Source organism: Brassica napus, chromosome C7 (assembly GCF_020379485.1).
Source record: "Brassica napus cultivar Da-Ae chromosome C7, Da-Ae, whole genome shotgun sequence".
Taxonomy (NCBI): Eukaryota; Viridiplantae; Streptophyta; class Magnoliopsida; order Brassicales; family Brassicaceae; genus Brassica; species Brassica napus.
Window position 1 is genome coordinate 49,036,417 of NC_063450.1, and position 23,037 is coordinate 49,059,453.

The 23,037-nt window shown below is 31.7% G+C and overlaps 1 protein-coding gene and 2 long non-coding RNA genes across 3 annotated transcripts; 1 reads left to right on the forward strand and 2 right to left on the reverse strand.

Moving 5' to 3' along the window:
* The first annotated feature begins 775 nt into the window (after positions 1-775).
* LOC125590078 lies at positions 776-6,918 on the forward strand. The gene is made up of 2 exons (XR_007326285.1): positions 776-5,609; positions 5,703-6,918. It is a non-coding gene; the product is annotated as an uncharacterized LOC125590078 (long non-coding RNA).
* On the reverse strand, positions 6,528-10,289 carry LOC125590077. Its single transcript, XR_007326284.1, has 2 exons — positions 8,407-10,289; positions 6,528-7,037 (listed from the first exon to the last, which is right to left on the reverse strand). It is a non-coding gene; the product is annotated as an uncharacterized LOC125590077 (long non-coding RNA).
* Positions 10,290-11,004: 715 nt separating this feature from the next.
* Positions 11,005-22,482, reverse strand: LOC106440459 (glutamate--cysteine ligase, chloroplastic). Its single transcript, XM_048764337.1, has 13 exons — positions 22,247-22,482; positions 21,994-22,144; positions 21,717-21,917; positions 21,471-21,620; positions 21,313-21,383; positions 21,158-21,226; positions 21,006-21,108; positions 20,809-20,898; positions 20,621-20,701; positions 20,452-20,544; positions 20,281-20,361; positions 20,124-20,193; positions 11,005-20,042 (listed from the first exon to the last, which is right to left on the reverse strand). Exons 1-13 carry the CDS (start codon positions 22,480-22,482, stop codon positions 19,954-19,956), a joined length of 1,485 nt encoding a protein of 494 aa, XP_048620294.1. The 3' UTR covers positions 11,005-19,953.
* Positions 22,483-23,037: the final 555 nt, after the last annotated feature.

Consider the following 23,037-nt stretch of genomic DNA (forward strand, 5'->3'; position numbering starts at 1 on the left):
AAAAAATTGACGAACTGTCGTAGTTGATAATTTTTTGGTCGCAGTTAATAATTGAGAAAATCGCATAAAAAACCCCTAAGTTGACAGCCACTTAGACTTTAAACCATAAGAGCAGGACCGCCTTAATGATGTCATGGACCCTGGGCAAAAAAAAATTAATTTCCAAACTATTATATAAAAAAATAATCTGATAGATATATATTTTTTTCAAAATATCAGAAGTATTTTTAAAAATAAATCTACAAAAATAAAAAAGTAATTTCATATTAAAAAATTTGGGCCTCTTTTTTATTTTTAATATAAAAATACATGTATTTTTTTAAAAAATTGGATCTTATCTATTAAGAAATATGGGGATAACGAATTGGGCCCGGGCGGTCGCACCGCTTGCCCCCTATCTAATCCGGCCCTGCCTAAGAGTATTTCACCAACACTTTAAACCTTCAAAGTGACACTTTTATCAAAAGAAATATCTAACCTGGCTTACTTGTACATCAAGTCAAAACGGTAACCGGTACTGTTCAAAATCGATGACGTGTCAATTTTTTTATTTTTTAAAAAAATATTTTAATAGTAAAATAAATATAAAAATAAAGAAAATAAAAATTCATAAAAAAAAATTCAAACCTAATCATAAAAATCACTAAAAATTCACAAAAAATAAATTATTCGCCAAAAAATATAAATAAATATAAAAACACCAAAACTATAAAAATTCATAAAAAAATTCAAAACAAATAAGAAAAGTCAATAAAAGTCACAAAAATCAAAAAATTCACAATTTTTTTTAAAAATATTTTATTAATAAAATAAATATAAAAATACAGAAAATATAAAAATATAAAACTTCATAAAAAAATTCAAAACAAATCATTCACAAGAATCTTTTGAAGATAATGATTTTTTTCTAATCTGAATTAGAGTAATCATAACCCAATGACTAACTGATGTTTTGGATTTTTTTAATCTGCTATGTTCTGTGTGTGTTGGTTGGATTTGAGAAAGTTCAGAATTGTTAAAGGGAAGAATATATTGAAGAAATAAAGGGTTAAACCCGGGTCTATTAAAGACGCAGACTTAACCCCCGAGTGGGAGGTGCAGTCCACAACAGGCCCTCTCCCAGATTTTCATACGGACGTATCCGCAGCCGTGGTGAGCAGAACAATGTGACTTAGTTTCTGCAGCAGGAGGATCGAACCCGAAATGTATTTGCATCCAAGGCCCATCCACTACCACTAGACCACAAGGCCCGCTCAGAAGGGAATAATATATACTAATGATAACTTGAGGGTAGCCAGTTCATAGCACTCAATGCACGCTATTCCTTAGTCGCTTTTATAAAACCATATATAATTTTATTCTTGATTTTTGTGAATTTTTATGATTTGTTTTGATTTTTATGATTTTTTAGATTTTCTATATTTTATATTTATTTTATTAATAAAATAATATAAATATTTTTGTGAATCTTTTATTTTTGCAAAATTTTATAATTATTTTTATATTTATTTTATTAATAAAATAATTTAAAATATTTTTTGTGATTTTTTGTGAATTTTATTGACTTTTTATGATTCTTTTGAATTTTGTTTTATGAATTTTTTTTTTTCCATCTTTTATTAAAGTGCTGGGCCGAAGTCCAAAAACACAGAAAAAACACTAAAAGCCCACAAGATGGACATAACAAAACAGAAACAAATGGGCCTAAAGCCCAATCGACCCACAAACGTAAACGCGCGTCAACCAAACATACGTGACCATCCACGCGTTGAGAATCACAGTCAACGCGACACACGCGTCCGGACACCTCATGAAGCATGAACGCCACGTGCTGAAGAAAGCCCAAACGCAGGGACACGCGCCACCCATCCACCACTTCTTTCCTCGCCGCCTGAACGGCACCACTTCTTTCCTCGCCGCCTGAACGGCACCGCTTCAATTCATCGCCGGAGACACGGCCAGAGACCTCGTATCGCCGGAAAACACACCAGACGACTACAAGCCTTCAACGCCAAAGATGACCACCAGCAAAGAAAATATCGGCGATTATCGAATCATTCAAGCGTCAATTCCAGAGCCAAATCAGAGAAACTCTATTCTCCACCATTTTCCGATGAAACCCACCTCTAACAACTGTATTAAAGGTATCGGGTTTCATCAGCTTCATCTCTCCGACACACACCGGATCACGTCCAGATCATGCGTATAAAACGCATACCCCTTCAACACCATCGCCTCTTCCAGCGATTGCCTTCCTCATCTTCACTTCCTTTTTTCACCACCCGTTGTGTCACACCCAACAGAGAAAAGGGGCGAACCACCAAAGCCGGCGGCGCGAGGTTGAATAAACCTCCACTCCCCGGAGTCAAACACCGACGATGACGATCTATGAAAGCCTCATCATCCCGGAGTCTCTGGACCTCTACAAACGCGATCCCTCCCACTCTCAAAACTATCTCAAACCTCATAAGAGGAAGAGGAACTGAGAGAGAAATCTCTCTCTAGGAGAGAATGAGAGAGAAAGCTCATTCTTTTACTCATTTTGTTTTATGAATTTTAATATGTTACGTTACCTTACTTGTTTCGTCGTGAATTTTTTTTTTCCGAGCAACAAAAAGGTAGTATACATGTACATGTACGTTGTTTTGAACAACACATATTGTTATTTTACTTATTTTGTCGTTAATCTATCGATTCAGCTTTATGCTAAATGGGTCCGCTTTTTTATACTAAATGGGTTATACATGTACATTGTTATTTAACCTTTTGAATAGTATATTTGCCAAATGTGTAACAGAGATAGCTTCAAAGAAAAGAAGAACAAGGATAAAACAAGAACGGAAGAAACATCACCATAAAGTTTAAAAAGAAATATAAACCATGACCATGTCTTAATAAAGTTGTAGTCGGATGAAATAAGTATCAAATACATTGTTCATATATGCCAACATCAACCATGTCATATAATTTTTACATAGGTGTACTGTGTATAAATACAATCATAATAAAAATATAAAATGGACATAAATCGCAAGGTGGGACCCAACGGGATGGATTGAATTAATATCCAAACGTCTATCAGATACACGAACTATCTTCATGCATGATGCTGAGGGATATTGCATTGATGATGTCTTTTCTCTAATGCATTGTAAAATAACCAGTAAAGATTCCACGAAAATCATTTAATTTCTTCTACACTGTAATAATTTACTTCCACACGTAAACGATGATGCCTTTTCTCTCTCTAACGCACTGTAAAATCAACTTCTCGAAAATCATATATATTTGTTTAGTATTCTCAGCTTTGTCCTTATTCTTACTTAAGAAGTTCCGCTAACGTCTAGGGGCACGTGGCGACATACAACGCGTACAGTTATAGTGTACGGAGACCAGGTGATGACGAGAGAAACCAGAGGTTAGTCGCATACGTTGCTTCTCTCTCTCTATCTCTCTCTCTGGGTTAAAGAGATTTCTCTTCACATTTTCGCAAATAAAGGAAATACATTTTCTTAGTAGCTACAGAGCTGAAGAGATGGAAGCAAGCAGGAAGAGAACTGATGCACAGAAGCAGCTCGGCTCTGAGGGATCTCAAGGAGGTAAGATCTTTCCTTCTTTTGACGTTTTTGAATGTGTAGTAGAAAGTCTCTGAGATCTTCCTTCTTTGTCGTTGTTGTAAGAGATGGAAGCAAGCATGATGAAAACAGATGAGCTCTACTCTGAGGGATCTCAAGGAGGTTAGATCTTTCCTTCTTTTTCGTTTTTGTTTATGTAGTAGAAAGTTCCAAAACGTTGAAGCATATTGATGTTGGTATCTGAATGAAATTTTAATCTGAATGTTTGTTGTTTTTACTGCTTTAAAATGTTGGTTTTACGATTGATGTTTATAGAACTTTAGGGAAATGTTTATTTTGAATATTGGTGGGGTTTTGAGCTCTTACAAGTTGGGTTTATGAGATTGATGTTTATAGAGCTTTAGAGAAATGTTTATCTTGAATATTGGTGGGGGTTTAGAGCTTTTATGAGATTGATTTTCATAGAGCTTTAGAAAAATGTTTATTTTGAATGTCTGATGGCTTTACAGCTTTAAATGTTGGTTTTATGAGATTGATTGATGTTTAGAGAGCTTTAGAGAAATGTTTATTTTGAATATTGGTGAGAGTTTGAGCTTTTACTTGTTGGTTTCATGAGATTGATGTTTAGAGAGCTTTAGAGAAATGTTTATTTTGAATATTGGTGGGATTTTGAGCTTTTACCTGTTGGTTTTAAGAGATTAGTGATAAAATATTGTTAGAGGCGGATGGTTGAAGAACACTTGGTTTCTGTTCTCATTTTATTTACGACTGTTAATAGACAAATGGCTTATTGGATCATTTTTCTTTCATACCAGACTTTGAAGAGCTTGAGAAGATGGTCAATCATCTCGAGGAGGAAACTAAGAATCTGAGAGAGAAGCTGACTCAGCGAGAACAGGTGATGGTCGTTGTGATGAGTGACCACGAGGTGAAACTCAGTGACCAAAAAAAGTGTTTGGAGCTGAAGGAAGAAAGCTGGAAGATGGAAAGAATCAACTTTGTGAAGCAACTCAGTGACCTAAGGAAGAGTATGGAGCTGCAGGAGGAAAGCTGGGTGGTGGAGAGAAGAGACCTTAAAGAACAGTTTGAGGAGCAACTGCATGGCCACAAGATGAGCATGGAGCTGAAGGAGGAAAGCTGGAAGAGGGAACTAAAACTTCTTGAAGAAAAGTTGGAGAAGCAGCTCAATGAGCAAAACCAGAAGGAGGAAAGCTGGAAGAAGGAGGAAAGCAAGCTTCATGAACAGTTTGAGAAACTTCTCCAAGAAAACAACACCAATGTGGAACAGCTTGCTGTATTGTATACCAGCAGCTTTACAACAAGGTAATTAAACCCTCTTTCAAATTAGCTTGTTATGGAGTTTTGTGATAAACAATTGTGCTTTCAGGATAACCTGCTCACTGGATCTCCACTGGAGAGATTTCAAGGTCTGCTCCCCACTTGGATGACTACAGCTGTTGCTCCTAAAGGATATATAAGTGGAGACGAGCTTGGAGTCCTTACGGCCAATCTGATCTCCACCACAGCGCTGATGGTGACTTTTGCCAACAAAGAAACCAAGATCATGTTTCCACTTGGATTTATGACCTTGTGTGGCACTGTTGTCGGCAGCGTGTTTAACAACATCGTGACTAAGATATCTATGTTAAGTATAGTTTCAGCAAAATTTGTTATAAGTAGAATTTATTGATAAATTCTATGTTTTTTTTTTTGATTAACTTGCAGGATCCTGATGCAAAAGGCCTGCCAGAACTAAATAAGTCATTCAGTCAAGTTCCATGGGTGTTGGCTGGAGCTGTGGTTCCACTGCTAGTGGGTGGATTCATAAAGGATTGGGGAACAAGATGTGCTGTTACTTCTGCTGCAACACTAGCTGTGCAGGTAACATCAGTGGGAGGATGGAAAGCTTCATATGGAATCAAATTTGGAACAGCTGCATCGATTGTTGGACTTGGAGTGATTGGCATATTCCTTGCAGCAGGTCTTCCCTTAGTCATTGACATGATAGGAAAGAAGTGAAATCAAGAGAGTTCGGTAAGAAACCTGAATTATATAACGGAAATCCGAATTTATATTTGTAAAAGCTATGTAATCAATTTGTTTATTATTTGGGGTAAAATTATGCAGTAGTTAATGAATGGAGTGTGGTTGAGACTCGAAGTTATCCGGTGGAACCAAGTGAAGCTCCTCCTCATTGGCCTTTCTTATCTTTCATGTTTTGTTTGTTAAAACCGTTCTGAAAAAATTGTTATCTTGTTTTTAGTTGCAAATCAATACTTTGAACTTTGAAGTGTTAACTTTCTTTTGGCAACAATCAATGCTCTTATGTGAGAATTTTTGTTTCACTTGTCTGGGAATAAACCTATTCACGTGGAGTGAGAATGCTTATTGTCTCTCGCATCCTCCACGTGTTTAGTATAGGTGGAAGATGAGATTTGAGCATGTTGGTTCAAAACCATTCTGGTTTAGTCTTACGTAATGTATGGGGGAGTGGCTAAATATATTTGTTTTTCGAAACTGAGTGGCTAAATATTACACCGATGTTATAAGTTATAACTAATCGACAAGAATATTTAAATTATTTAAATCACTTAAAATTTCTTCTCAAAAACTTTTCTCTGTTTTCTCTCTTCGTACCATTCACAGAGAAAAAGTTTCATCACTTTATTCCATTCTTTTACCTTGAATCGAATTATATTTCGTTTATAAAATGATATTTTCTTTTGTATTCTCTCCTTATTCTCCAATCAATATCTTAAGTATTAGAAAATAATCCATACGTTTGAAAATTATGTATTTTTCCTATCTTTATTCTTTATTATTCTGTTTAAAATATTATCAGGGATATGATAGTAACTAATCGTACCAACTTTAAAATTTTATCCATATTCCCTTTCGAATTAATATTTATGATAATAAGAAATATTGTTTAACAGTAATTGCCAGGAAAGGTAAATAGATAACCACAAGATTATTGATGTAAATTTCATGTATTTTAACAGAGAGAAAAGAGAGACTGATGAAGCAAATTCCATAAGAAAACATAAAGAACGTAATAAAAATCAAGCAAATATTTAAAACCCACGTATAACCAGAAAATAAAAAGAACTTCGAACGATAAACCCTATTAAGAGTAAAAGTCTTAAAGCTTTTCCCTAATTCCTAATCACTAAAAATATCTTGATTTGCAAAGGTTATGCTTTGCCTTGATCGTTGTCCATCTTTCATGCTCTTGGGTTTAGATTCATGCTTTGATATTCAGATGCACAATTTCTTCATCGTTCTCTTTACATGCCCGCAAGGAACATTTAACACAAATACAAGAACCGAAAAGAAAAACAATGACGGACATCACCACCATTATCCAAAGCAACACTACTACAGTTTCCTCATAGCGTGATGTATCCATGGTGTTAGCGAAAGGATTCCAGAAGACTATAAACCTTGTTGTTTTGCTAAATCCTGAGAATGCAGTTAGTGAAAGTTTTTATAGAGATACCAACGACGTATATATAGATCAGGAGATTTATTTTACTGTATCTAAATAATTAGTAACAAATAGTAAAGTCAAACCCCCTCCTCGATTTTACCAATCACATAAATCGTTTAGAGCATTCTTAAAGGTAATAAAATAAAGTTATTATACTTTGTTTTATTGGATAATGATGAAAAACATATCGAATTGTTTTACTCTGTTTAAAATATAAGTAAATATTAATATTTATATATATTTACGCTTATAATAAGTTGAAAACTCTATGTAAGAATTCCTATTTTCTTAAACTCTTGTTTATATACTTATAAAAGAACTATTGTTTATGTTATAGATTATATTTTGTGTATTGGTTGGCTACTGGAACTTGGCGAAGTTATCTGTAGAGCATATATTTTTGATGATATTTAAGAGCATATATTTTTGATGATATTTAAGAGCATATCCATTAACAAAATAACCTTACCATAAAAAAATTCCATTAACTAAATAAAATAAAATAAAATCTAGAGTCGATAAAAGTTCCATATTTTCTTTCATAGAATTCGTAATTAATGTAGGTTGAATTAGAGCTCGCAGAAATAATATACTATTAGAAGGCGTATCACAATTGTTTTAGTTATCCCAATATATATATATATATATATATATATATATATATATATATATTCATCGCTCAGCTTAGTATTAAGAATGGAATCTGCGGCACCTCCTCCGTTTTTTTCTAATGCAACGTTGGACGTAAGGCGTGATCATATAATAGATCTTGGGAGCAAGTGTATCATCTTCATCATATACTTTGTCGGATTCTATTTTGTCATGTGGCTGGTATTTTTGGAGTGGGTGACTAATAATGATGTTAATAGGGAAGACAGACGCTTACGTGACATCGAACTCGGGAGTTTGCCGGCCGGGGAGACCATCCAGGAGATTTCAGACGACGACTGATATCTAGAGACAGTCACTGATCTCATAAAAGATTAGTAGTTTTTCTTTAGGGGCTTTAAACCTTGCTCTCTTTTTTCGAAACTTGTTTTATTACAATGATTCATATGGAATTTGTATTCAATTACTGATCTCATGATTCTTATGGAATTTGTATCCAATTATAATCTTTCAGATTGTTATTATTACATGGCATTCTATACATATAAGCGTTCTTATCATTGACTTATTATAGAAACCATTGTTATTATCTTTAGATTGACTCTCTCGTTAGTTTTTTTTTTGAACACACTCTATCGTTAGTTTATAATCATGAATTAGGCGAAACGATATAAAGACGTAGCCATGTAGGTACAAGCCGTATGATAGTTATATTGATGGTAGAAGACGTACCGAGATCTCGAATCAATTTTGGTCGATCAAGACAAACCGCCTAACATACCGATGTTTTCAGTCAATCCAGATATAATTATTTCGATGCCATCGTTAGAGAGAGGAACTAGTTCGTATTTGAGGTTTAGATGGGATGATGTTTGATTCAAAGTGAATAATCTTCTTCAAACTTTCACACAACCTTTTTAAAAACATTCACACAAAATATGAATATTGAAACTGTAACGCTCCAACTACCAGCGCCCAATGGCTAATGGGTCTCCCACACCTTTTTACTCGGCACGTAGATGTCAACATTTATTAGACCATGATTAACCCGGGGTTTTTAGAGTGAGGTTTTTAGCAGAAGTTAAGAAATTGTCTCTTAACTTTTAACTAAAAAAGCTAAGAACCAGTTTTTAAATAAGAGTTTTAAGAGTCGGTTCTTAGCTTTTGTAGTTAAAAGTTAAGAGACGGATTCTTATATTCCGATAAAAATCTCACTCTAAGAACCCCCAATAATTATGCTCTTAGTGCCTTAATTTTTGAAAAACTTGAAAGAATTGTTTTATTATTTAAAACAACCACATGAGTTTTCTTTTGTGACTTTACTTGCACAATATTACAAACCAATCTATATTTTCACTACTCCAGTTCAAATTCAACAACGTTTAACTTTAGAGTTTTTTTCGAACCAAAAATATAAATGCAATTTAATGACAAAAATAATCAAAACAATTCTTTTAACCCCTTTACCATATATAACAAATTAACTGGATGTTACATAGACCTACCAGTATTCTTTCTTTCTTTTTTGACATCGACCTACCTGTATTCATGTCTACTAATAAGGAACTAGGTGATTTTCCCGTGCTCATGCACGAGTATAAATATTTTTAAAGTAAATATATTATAATAATTGATTGTCACTTACTTTTAATTTTAAATTAATTTATAATTTATATGCATCATTTATATTAATAATATTATGTTACTTTAATTATACATATGATTTTATATATGTTATATCTAATCGATTTTGTTGTTTTTCAATTGATTTAGTTATCATTTAGGTAAATTGGATTGGATCTACGAATTCAACTGTAATGTTTTTGTTCTATATATTAAAATTTTGGTTAATTTCTTATTTACATTTAGGTAGTTGTTATCTTAGATATGTGAATACATTTTATGAAGATTATGTATAACTTAAGATATATTGTGCTTAGAATGAAATAAAATAAATAAATTAAAGTGTCTGATTCCAAATTACATAAATTAATATAACGAAACGACAATATTCTGAAGTCTCATGCATATATATAAATTTTACAAAAGATCTAAATTGTAAAAGGTGGTTAATATTCTATTTTCATTTTTAATATGCTTTGAGTTGTCCTATGATTTATATTTATAAAATAAATTACTATTCTTATAAAATTATATATTCTTATCGTAGTTAAATATATGATTTTAGATATAAGTTGGATTAGTCGAATCACTCATGTTGTGAGTATATTGAGTTACATATATTCTTTCAAATTCAAAATGAAGTATAATTATTTTTTATTATAATTAAGTCAAATGTGCATGTATTTTCATAATATTTATCAAATTATATGTTGATGTTTGTAAAAAAATATATTAAAATATAAAACGATGATCAATAGGAAGTTACATGCGTAAGTAACTAATACATTTTTGAAATCTCATGAGTACATATCAATATTTACAATAATTAAAATATTTTATAAATTCTAAATAACTTTATACCTTTGATTTATTGAATGAAGACTAAAATTTATTTTAAATAATCTTAAAAATGAGAATTCAGATTTGCTTTGGTATTTTGATTATGGTTCTATTAAGTTACTAACATAAAAACATAAAATTTAAAAGAAAATTTAATAATAAGAAAAAATAACTTTAATAATGATAAAATATTATATATCTACCTCATTAAACTATTTTGTAACTATTTGATCAAACGATGTTTATTTTGAAAATTATTTTTAGTTTTTTTAATATCTCTTAAAAATAAGCAGTAAAAAAAATGTGATTGTATTTAAAAATAATATTATATAAGTAAAAAATAATTTATTGATATTTTTTTGATGTATTTGAAAGACATTATAGTAAACTAAATATATGAAAAATAAATAAAACATTTGAGTATTACTAATTATAAATTATTTTTAGACAATTAAACATATATCAGTTTATGTTACTTAATTATTTTATGTAATCATCTAATAAAATATATAGATATATGAAATATTTTTATTACTTTGAATTTTTTTGTATTGTTTAAAATTATGTTTTAGTTTTAAAAGAAATAATATTTCTTTTTCTAATATCAAGATTATCTGTGTAAATTGTTTTTAATGAAATCACATTATGTAGAAATTTATAATTTTCATCTAAGAAAATATAGATATAAAGAAAGTATTTTATTACTTCAAAATTGTATTTTATGTTATTTAAAAATATTTTTTAAATGTAATATTACTATTTTATGAACTTTCTTTTTTTATGAAATCATATTATATATACATATATTTTCTTTTTTCAATTCTTTTTTAACTTTATAAAAAATTTACTTTTTTATTGTATGTGTAAATCTTTCGGATTTTTTTTAAAAGGAAACTAAAATAAATAAAAATAATAATATTTTAAATGTAAATTAATTCATTAAGGATATCAGTGTAATCGACTATCGTGAGAGTTAATGTGAGAGCGACACATAGAAAACTAACTTCTCAAATAATACTATAGAGATGCCATCGAATACTAGTATCTAATAAATTTTGTTGTGGTAATATATGGATTCATGGTTAACCACTTCAGTATTTATCGTTTTAGTGCTGTTACTTTCTTTCTTTTTTCTTAAAATTATTTCTTATGGGATTTACTTAATTAGTTAGCCTTTTATTTAAAGACGTATCATATGTACAACAAAGATTGGTGTGCATTAGTTTTGTTGATATACGACAAAAAGATCTTGTTGTGTAATCTTTTCTATCATTATCTTCAGAAAGTAATATTCGATTAATTAATATTTATCAAAGTCATATCACTCAAATCTGATTAGGAGTTAGGAATAACAAGTTTATATATATAGGATTTATTAACCTTTTACCATAGATAACAAATTAACTGGTATTCATGTCTAATATTTAGGGAATGTCATCGAATACTAGTATTTTATAAATTTTGTTGTGGTGGTAATATTTTATATGGATTAATGGTTAAAAACTTCAGTATTTATCGTTTTTATTGCTCTTAATTATTTATTTTTTCTTAAAATTATTTCTTACAGGATTTACTTCATTAATTAGCCTTTTATTTGAAGACGTATCATATGTACAACAAAGATTTGTGTGTGTTGGTTTTGTTTATACAACAAAGATCTTGTGGTTACGTTTGTTGCGTAATCTTTTCTAGATCATTATCTTCAGAAAGTAATATTCGATTAATTAATACTTATCAACAATTAATCAAAGTCATATCCCTCAAGTCAAATCTGATTAGGAGTTAGTACCATATATATGTATGTTTCCGTTATTAAGGGAAAAACTGAAAACTTTGTTTAGCACAAAAACTTGTTTCAGTTGAACACATTGCCGATTGCTCTACCATGGATGATGATGGTGAACTCTCCTTGGAAGAAACGTTAATGTTAATGTATGCGGCAGTCGGAGGCATATTCCTTTGGCTTATCTTTTTGAGCCTTATAGTATTTTTTCATGTTCGTCAGTGGCTATCTCTTGATAAACCCTCATATACTAATCTGAGAACTGATGAGGGGACCAGCGACCACGACGTGGACCAGGGTCCAGGGATCTGATATCCTCAATCGGGTTTGAAGACTTAATGGTTTGTTCTTTAATCATGGGACTAGTTCAATTTGTTATTAGTTTTTTTTTTGTAGAAAAAGCATTTACAATACTATTCTTGTCATCGTCTTTATAAGTGGAATGAACTTCTCAATATTTTGTTTTCTGCTTCTGTTTTATTCTACGAGTGATATAAACACTTTCAATGGAATTTATTAATTATATTTATTTATCATGCGTTACAAGTTTACCCCGTAAGTGTTCGTGTGATTAATGTTCAAAAGTGTTCGTGTGATTGATGTTCAAAAGTTAATAATTTTTTTTTGATTGAATAAAAAGTTAATAGTTGCGATCTTCTTTTTACAAACTACTTACCATTGAATGACCAACTTTAATAGTTGGAACTCAAAATCATAGAGAAACTTCATCGTCGTTTTGTGTTCCTTTTAATTTAGTAAGGATACTAGATAGTAAACCGCGCTTTGCGTGAAATAAGATTTCTATATTAATATTAAAATTATATATTATGACTATGTTTAACATAAGGTATAGTTTAAGCGATAGTTAGATAGAACTAAAAGTACGATTGTTCTCAGGACGAAACCAAATACTTTTTATAATTAGTTCACTAATTAATATTAAAATTCAATATATGATTTTTGCAACTTTAAGAAGAAGTTTTAGAAAATAATTTTTTTTATATTTCGCTTATCACGTTGTAGTAGTTATGGACTTAGAGGTTTAACAAATAAAATCGAAAAAATGTGGATCAATAACATATTATAAGCAAAACAATAACTGTGTGAAATAAAAAAACTATGTCTCCTTTAGATTCAGAAAACATAGTTGCATAATAAAAGAAATTAAAAGTTATTTGACCCTCTAAATTGTAAAGGTTGTTCTAGATGCGACCAGCACGTGAGACTTGCTGGTGGTTCGTTCCTAAAAGTTTCTTCTCATCTTCAAGGTCGTCTAATGCAGATCTCTCATATCGCGAAGGTGGTGACACTCACACGCTTATATTGCTTGCTCGAGAAGACTAATACACTAAGCCGAGACGATTTACAGTGATTCAGTCTCTTCGAAACAGAGATCACCTTATCGAGCAGTAACAAAATCGAGTACGGCATATTTATCTAGAAATAGATTTTCAACGTCCTCTTTCAGCAATGAGAGGCGGTTCTCAAGAACGTGAGTGCTCTACTAAATGCATGAAAACATGTATGGAGATAAAAGTTCTTTCATTAACACTTGGCATGTACTAAAGTTTCATCGCTTTGTCGTCTCTATGGATCTATCGACTTAATGGCGATAGATCAGATATGTTACTATTTTTAACAGAAACATATAGAGGAATAATGAATCTTTATTGATGCTATGATTATATTGAGAGGATTGATAAATCAAGTAATCGAACTTGAAGCTGGAGGTTTATCACGTAAAAATGTTTGTCGAGAAAAATATAGATGATATGAAGTTTTTTTAGAAGAATGTTAGTGTGAACGCATTAAATTCACAGTTTTGGTGAGAAACGTTCTATGCGTGACACCTAAGCGTTTTACTAAATAAAAGCTTCTCGTGAAGCCACGTCACCACGTCACATTTCTTGCCAATAAACTTTTAGGTAAATTTTAAAAGTGCGGGGATATATTTTAAAAATATTTTTTGGTTCAAAATTTAATATAATTTGAGGCGAAAAAATGATTTAGAATTTGTAAGCCATGTGCACAACATGCTCGTTAAATCAAGAGAAAAATAAGAAACTGAATAAACTACATACGCAAAGCCCGAGACAAGAGGCTATAGGGCAACGTTTTGAGTAGAAAAAAAAAAGAAAAGAAGCAAACACCGTTTAATTTAAACACCAACAAGTTTACAAGTGAAAAAAAACTGCTCTCCTTCTAGCTCGTTGGAGATTCTATCTCTGATCTTCGATGATATGTCGCTAATAAGTCGTCGTCGTTTTTGTTGTAGGTCTTTGCATGTTGGAGTAAGAAGAGGAAAACACAAAGGGAGAGAAAAATAAGTATAAGGAAGAAGATCATCATCGAAAAAACAAATATCAATCGTATGTCGATCCATTCCAGAGATCGTTTAGGTGGATATCCCATTGAAATTGATTAATTATGCAAAATATGATAAGCCCATCCTATATATATAGTCTCTGATAGGATCGTCATCTATTCTTATATATTCCCCTTAATTATCTAATTACGAAATCTTATAATTTAGTGGGATCTAGTTTTTTAAAATATATATAGATTTATGACCAAGTAATTAAAATCTTTTATTTTCAAACAGCTAATAAAGTATTTGGAATCATTAACCTAAATTATGAAATTCATGTTTATCTCTTTTTCTTACAAAGATACTTTTATTTTCGGGATTTTGTTTCGAACACCTTCTTATGAATAAAAATCGGGGAAAACACACTGTTTAACAAAAAGATTTTTTTTAGGACATACAATAAACTCTTAAAACATGCTACTATAAAAGTTAAAATAAAATAACTTAAACTCTTAAGATCAAACTTTAGTATATATCTATGATATAAAAATCGTAATGACAAATGCGTGCCATGTTATTTTAACCATATGTGATGGAACTGACTTCATACAATTTTTGTATATAAAGTAACGAAGTAAGAGTTCCACGTGGTAGTTTAATCAGAAGTATAAGAGTATCTTCAATTGTAAATGATAGAATAGAGTAATATTATTTTTTAGTAAAAATTAACATTACTCTATATTTTACTATATTATAGAGTAACTCTATTATAGAGTGAACAATTGAAGCAAATTCAACTTTATTGTTCACCAAAAATAAAGAAGAAAATTAGCTTGGTCAATTGTCCAATATGTAAGAGTATAATAATGTATGTAGGTGTAAGCTCTTTTTACTGCGGTAAGTCAATTTCACCGGCAAAAAAAAGAAGGGAAAATGACATATTTCCACACCCAAACTATCATATAGCCACTGTTCCACACGATCTTTCACTTTCGTCTCAATGCCCATATTGTAACTTTACGGACCTATTTCCCTCCAATTTGAAAGTTCGAAACCCGAATCTACATGTAATTTTATGTGTGAACTAAAAGCTACACCAAGCCGATTAAAATTGGTTTACTGGTTTTTGAGTTTAAGTCTAACCAATAGAAAACCTAATTAAACCTAAGATAATCCCTTTATGACCAGATTTGTGATGGTAAACCATCATTTAACTAACCCAACATGCTAACCGATTTTAATTAAGGAAAAAAAAACCCCATTTCTTTGTTTTTCTCTCGACTCACGACAGACAGAGGCAACTGAAGACTGAATCTTCAAACTGATTTCGTCGACAGTGGGAGATTCTTTATGGACAGTTTGAATCACTTTTGCTTACTCTGTGTTTAATTCCAAAGTTTATAATCTGGTTATCTTGGTTCCTTTTGTTGTAGAATGTCACAGGAAACGTTGAATGATGTAAATATTTTGTGGTTGTGTGCCGAAGAGATACTGGTTATGACTCTGATGTTGAAGATCGATGTGAGCGTAATGACTTCAACATTGAGAAAGATGTTGGTGAATTTGTAGATGAGCCTCCAATTCGACAGAATGTGTATCAGGAGACATACAATGACGAAGAAGGAGATGAATAGACAAGCTTCAGACTTCGGCATTCTTGCTCATCTTTGATTTTCACCAGATGAAGGAGAGAGCTTATGGGGTTTGTCGTTTGTTAGGTTCATATAATTGGGAGTTTTTAAAAACTGAATTCGAACCGGGTTAACATATCGTATCTCTGGTCGGGTTATTTTATGTCTTTCGGTTCAGTTAACCTCTTACAAACCACTAAATCGATGAATAACCGAAGATATGTGGGTTCGGGTTTCGAACTTTTGAATTGGGGAGAAATAGGTTGGTAAAATTAAAATATGAGCAACTGAGATGAGGGTGAAAGATCGTGTGGAACTGCTGCTATATGATAGTTTGGGTGTAGAAATAAGTCGTTTCATTTCCATGGGTTCAGGCATGCCTCTGCAAACACTTCAAAATTATAAATAGAAAATAGGAGTAAAACATTATTAGATTTAAATGAAAATATATAAAGAGCCATTTAAATATTTTAAATATAAATAATTTTTTAAAGATGTTATTATGAGTTTATTATACTAAACCCAAAGAATTTAAGCCCAAATATGTTCAACTAGAAAGATTCGATTATTTTCAAAACTATCTTTTTGAGATCCAAATACACCGTTTTCAAGATCCAGTTTGAACTTTATCCCCAATTGACATCTTTATTCACATTCACTATGGATGCGCCTATCATTTATTTCGCAAATGCTTATTTATTTTTTGAATTTGGACAAAATCTAGTTGTGTAGGTTTTTCAGGACTGGTTTCTCGTCTAAGTATGTGTATATCTTTTATAAAAATTGTTTGGTATTAAAGCGGTGGCATAATGTTTAGTTGTGTTTTATATATGCACAAATCCTATCATCCTTCAACGTGTCTTCTTATTGGAAGAATTGCATGTCTAAGAATGTGTATTTTCTTCCTAACAATGTGTTTATTCATCCTACGATTGCATCAATTTAAAAGAAATTTTCAAAATTAACCTAATAATTGCATTGGTTTAAACATTTTATGTTGCACCAATTTGATAATTGCATTGGTTAAAACATTTCATGTTGCACCAATTTGAAATAAGTGCTATTTATTTAGAAAATCACAATAATCACAACTAGAAAAATTGTTAAAAAATTATCAAAGATCTTTGAAGAATACAATAAATATGAAGAACTATTTTTGTCATTCTTGTATCTTAATCTAAGCTTAGAATTTTTTTATTGAGAAACTGATAACATTCCAAAGTATTTATATCTCAATACCACCTCAACTTCAAAATGCTTAAAATATAATAAAAACCATTGATGATTTAAAAAAAAGGTAAATCTATGGTTTATCAATTCAGTTAATTTTATTTGTATTAGTTCCAAAAATTTAAGGCAATACTATAAATGAGAAGGGTCATATCAATATGAGTCAACATGCATACAATCCATTTTTTTATATTCTTTCTTAAAAACAAGTAAATAAATATATGAAATAGTAATTGTTTTAATTATCGAGATATAACTAGTAACTGTTTAAAAAAAGTACAAACTGGTAATTCTAATATTGTCGAAGTTGATAAAATGTCATGCAAAAGTAACTGAAATTTGTTCAAGAAATGGTTGGAACTAAATATTATGTGACAATTGTAAGAAGAAACTTGAAAAGATAGAGATGCACTTGTATGCAATAAGAGTTGGTTACAGTAAAAGACACTTTTTGTCTTTCTTTTACAATGAGAGACACTTCTCACATTTGACACACTTTCTGGTGAGAACTATCCGATTTTTTGACAATTTTACCCTTTAATGAGATAGAAGAGATGTTTGTGGACATGGATGAATGATATATAAATATTTGTGGACATAGATATATAAATGTTTTTGTTTGTGGAGAGAGCAAGTTATGGACAAACAATTTTAACGTACATATCTTTTATATCTATATTTTGTATAAATAATATTGATTAAATAGTATGAGTGATATTGTTTGAATCAATGAATTGTAGATATACAAATTGTGGATGGATTAATCGTGGATATCATAGATCCACTATCAATAGACTGATAAAACTATTTTTTGTGGATTAGCTAAAACAAAGTACAATAATAAAGCAACAATTTGAGACGATCATTCATTATATTTGTACAATAAGAACCAATGAAACAAGAAGCACAACAAAAAATAAACATATTTTACATCACCTCTTAACTGAATCAATAAAGGTGGAATACGAGTATCAAATCAACAACAAGACATTGGTTGTGGACGGCTCACCTGCAACCACTTCACCAAGCAAGACATCACTAGAAGTCATCCACTAGTCACCAGAGATCTATTCAACCATCCATACGTAACCCATCCATGCTCCAGCTATCCACACACCACCTATCCACGCAACCCCATCCACACGCTACCCGTACACATCTTTTGCAGAGCTGGATTTTGAAATAAGACTTTGCAGATCTGGATTTTGAAATCCACAACAACACTAAAAATCTAACAAAACAAAAACGAGAATTGATTAAAAGAATTTTGAAATCAAACTCATAACAACAAAAAGATCCTAACTTTTTTAATAGAGAAAATGTATAGACGGAGAAAGAGAAAGAGAGGTTACTGGAAAAACGAGGAGAAGAGAACCATGAGGTGGAGCCATTCGTGGAAGAGTAAATGACAGATAATACATAAAAAGAGGAGATGAGAGCGCCGATGATTACGTCGCGTAGATCGTCACGAACATAGGTTTCAAATTCGTCGCCTCTCGAAATCCATTTCGCCAATCCTCCACCATTAATCTCTCAGTTTTTCAATATTTCCTTCTTTAAATCTTCATTACAAAAAGATTTGTATTTGTCAGAATTATTTACTTTTCAAATCTCAATAAAATAGAAAAGAAATGTTTTGGAGAGAAGCTTGAGAATGATGAAGACATGATGAAGAGAGGAAAGAAGAAGGTTTGTTTAGGTTGATGCCAATTAGGGATAGCATTCTTGATTCAGTAATTTGTATATCCAATTTATTTATTGATAACGACAGATGCATCCAGGCTTAGAGAGACAAGAGACAAAATAATTTTTGAGTTGAAAGAAGGGTATGATGGACAAACAACACTAATGTGCCTCTCAAGTTCTTGTATTGTAAATCTAAAGTCATAAAGTGTTTTAGGGAGTAAAAAATTCATGCAATAATTGTTATGATAGAAATATAACTGGAATTGTGGAAGCCCCGTTAGTTCAATGGTTTGACTAAGAGTTTATTAATTCTTCTACACCAGTAGATCCAGGTTTCAATTCCCGGAGACAGCGATTTATTAAACAATTATGCAGGCTATGGAAGAAAGACTTACAAGGGATCTTCAACATGGTGCAAGTAAACTCGGTCAGGCGTGATCTTCGTAGGACGGCTCAGGTGATGCAGTTAGACGTAGATCCTTATAAGACAGGTAGTATTGTCGGTTGTCAGATCGTCTATATAATATTTCTCATAATTGTAATATCATAATAAATCAGCATTAAAAAAAGAAATATAACTCGTTTAAGTAATAACTTAGCTAAATGGGTAATAAAACATATTTTATTAATAATTTAGTAAATGATTAGATTGGAATGTGTTTTCTTTTTATTAGTTTCAAATATTCAGTTGTTTTGAGATTTTAAATAACTTAGCTAAACGGATAATAAAATATATTTATAATTTCATTACAACAAAACATGTAAATTAAATATAAATTTTAGTATTATTAATAAATAAATAAAGTTGTATATAAGATACTAATGCAATACATATATTTCATCAAAAGCAATTGTAATCATTTTTATCTAAAAAATATTTTATAAAATATGACATATTTAATTTTAGAAAATGAGTTTCCGTGCGATATGGTTCCTTATCTAGTAATAATAAAATTTAAATATTTGTAGATTTAATAGAAATACTGCATCTAGACAAGGATGATTCAACACACATGAACTGTGCCACTTAATCAAACTCTTTTACAAGTTACCTACAAAATTCTTATTCCGAGACCGAGAGTCACCATTTTCTCCACACACCAAACGACAGCTTATAAAGTTATTAGAAATAAGAGGAGTTTTATCTCTATATCTCATGTCCAAGATATTTTGTCTTCTTAGTATTGCATTTCATGAAACAGAGGATCTACGCTTTGTCCCCAATCTCCATTGTACAACTTCAAGAGCTTCTCTGCAGGCGTCACACCTGGTTTTGCCAAAAAAATAGGACCTTCATATACACTGATCCTACGAATACTTTCCGCTGATAACAAAAATAAAACAGTACCTGTTATAGCTACCTCGGTGACAACATCCAAGAAACCGGTTTCTTTGTAGTTTCTACGCTCCAAACCATCCTGAGAAATATCAAATAATCTCTATATAAATATATGTAATTACAAGGATAATGATATAGTAAACACATTACACATTACACACTTCACCTTTGCCTGCTTTAAGACATCTTCTGCGACATGTTTTAAGGGACCATCTCTAAACATTGTCTTAAGGCCAGTGACTGGGACCTGTTGAAACCAAATAAGAATTGGTTGAAAGGGTAATATTTCATTAGATTGCACAGTACAAGATTTTATTTATCTCTCTTTTTAGTTTACTTGTGTCCTAAGCATCTCTCTTTCTTCAGTAGTCCAATCAGCTATCATATCAAGAACAGTTTGGAGAGACTCGTCATCGTATAGCAAACCCACCTGAGATTTAATTACAAAATCAGATAAATCCGCAAATTAAGTATTTGGTTATTTTCAAGAGATGGTTTGTAATTACCCAAAAAGCTGGTAGGGCACACAATATCTCCCTGGAACCTCCATCAGCTCCTCTCATCTCCAAGTATCTCTTTAACCGAACCTAATAGCGTAGTTACAGAACATAATCATATTAAAAATTACTCTAAACTAAATCAAGAAACCGGGGAGTTCAATATGATACGGTGTTCTTGAAACAGAGTAATCAACCTCTGGCCATATTGTTCCTATATGGTTTTCCCAGTCGTTAATGGTGGGCTGTTCATGAGATAGATGAGAAGTTTTCCCAGACAAGAAATCCTACAAATTCAAGAAATTTGTTTGGATTATAAGCCGGCTCAAAATAAAAATGTAAAGGTTTAAAATTCATTCTGAAAAGAAGATGACCCGAAATGTCATTCCTCTACAATTGAGATAGCTTTTGTTTCTGTGTAAGAAGCACATTGGAATATCAAGTGCATATTCGACATACCGCTCAAACCTATAACAAGAAGCTGAAGATTAACCATACTGTTCTGAACTAAGATCAAAGAATTAGTTAAAACATTCTGATACTCACCCGAATGAGTCATGGAACACAAAAGGTATCATTCCTGTTCGGTTCTTATCGGTATCTATCCATAAATGGCTGTCAAAACATATCAAAAGATTAAAAGAACTAATACTAAAAAAGAATAATGAGCGCCTACATCAAAGAGTAATGTATAAACCAACCTTCTAATACTTAGAAACCCATTTGGTTTTCCATTACTAAAAGGTGAGTTTGCGAATAGAGCTGTCGCAATCTGTTTGATAAGGATATAACAAAAGAGTGAGACAAAAAATTGTTTTTGAGTCCAAAGAAACAAAATTTTAGACCTGAAGTTTCTTACAGGTTGCAAAGCTAGACTAGCGCGAAATTTCCTGATCATATCGGTTTCTGAACTATAGTCTAGATTGACCTGAACAGTACACGTTCTGAGACCCAAGTCAGGTCCTGAGCCACTTCTGTCTAAATAGCCTTGTATAATGTCATACCTTCTCTGCACATAGAATATACTTTGACCCGTTACACAATGAGATAGAGTAAGACACGTTCACTGCATCAGAACTAATATGTTTGTGGAGGAATTAGGAACCTTGCGCACAATGGTTGCATCCTCAAGATTAGATTTCGGTTCATAACCAATTCCTAGGAAACCAATTCCCAAATCCTCAGCAACAGTTTTCACCTGGTAAAGGTGTGAATTGAGCTCATCATAAGTTTGGTGCAAAGTCTCTAGAGGTGCTCCACTTAGCTCTAGTTGGCATCCTCGTTCTAATGATATGTTTTGCATTCCCTGAGATATACTAAAATTTTCTCAACAAACTGATATGACATTATGTTAATTGTTGAAAAAAAAAAGAGTACATCACCTGTTTCAGACCAATGATTGTCCCAGTCTCCATCACCTTATCCCAATCAAATCTCTCAGAAATACCATTAAGCAGTGCAGTTATTTGTTCATACTTAATAGGGCGCAAAGTCTTGACATCGAAACCGATTTTCTCGTGTTCTGTACCTATTCTAACCACCCAACCCAAGAGACACATAAACAATACAAAATGTGAGCTGGGACAACTAATTACCGATAAAGAGTAAAATAGAAGAGGATAACCGTTGTGGTACCTCCACATTTCCTTTGTTTTGCATCCAGAAGAAAAATAGGCAATGAGATCTTCTTTAGTCAGTGGCTCGGTCGCGAGAGCAGAATAGCTTGCGGTTGTATTTGTCCCTTGGTTGCTTGCAACTATCTTGCTTCTTTTACAAGTAAGAAATTTCTTGCGTGAGGAGCTCACATTGGTTTTCAAAGCACTGAGGTTCATTACAGCACCTAGCCCACAAGAAGAGAATACTAGCGCCATGGAATATAGTTCCTGCAGCAACTATTTTAAGTTTATTAACCCATACGTTAGTGAATAAAATCACTACAAGAAGTTACCATTTTTGAGGAAAACATTTAATGACTATATTTTCTCAAAGAGTTTGCAAGATACTGAGATAAAGTGGAGATAAATCTTTCAACTGTAGCTAAGTAAACAAATCCATGTGTCATATTGGCTAAGTGTTTTTTTTTCTATGTAAGAAATTAGCAACGGATCCCTAAATTGAACTACTTTGAAACATAAATGAAGAGCAGCTAAAAAGACGAAAGAAAATTAACCTTTGACAAAGAAGGGGAGCTAGAGCAAGAAAGGTTGGGTTACTAGAAGTAAAGGTAGTTGTTAGAAGGGGAGCTAGTTGCATATATATATAACAGATGATTTCTCATTGGAATTATGATTAAGTAGTTAAATAACGCACACAGCTAGTAGTAGTTGTGTACTTACGTTATAAAAATATATATAACAGATTATTTCTCATTGGATGTATGATTAAGTTAAATAACGCACACATTTAGTGGTAGTGGTGTAATTACC

What these genes read in the sequence shown, in the direction of transcription:
- LOC106440459 (XM_048764337.1), bottom strand. Translation starts at nt 22,482, where the DNA reads ATGGCGCTAGTATTCTCTTCTTGTGGGCTAGGTGCTGTAATGAACCTC. An exon ending in CTAGTCTAGCTTTGCAACCT is followed by an intron (nt 21,384 to 21,470) that starts GTAAGAAACTTC and finishes CTTATCAAACAG; the next exon opens with ATTGCGACAGCTCTATTCGC. An exon ending in GTGTTCCATGACTCATTCGG is followed by an intron (nt 21,109 to 21,157) that starts GTGAGTATCAGA and finishes AGTTCAGAACAG; the next exon opens with TATGGTTAATCTTCAGCTTC.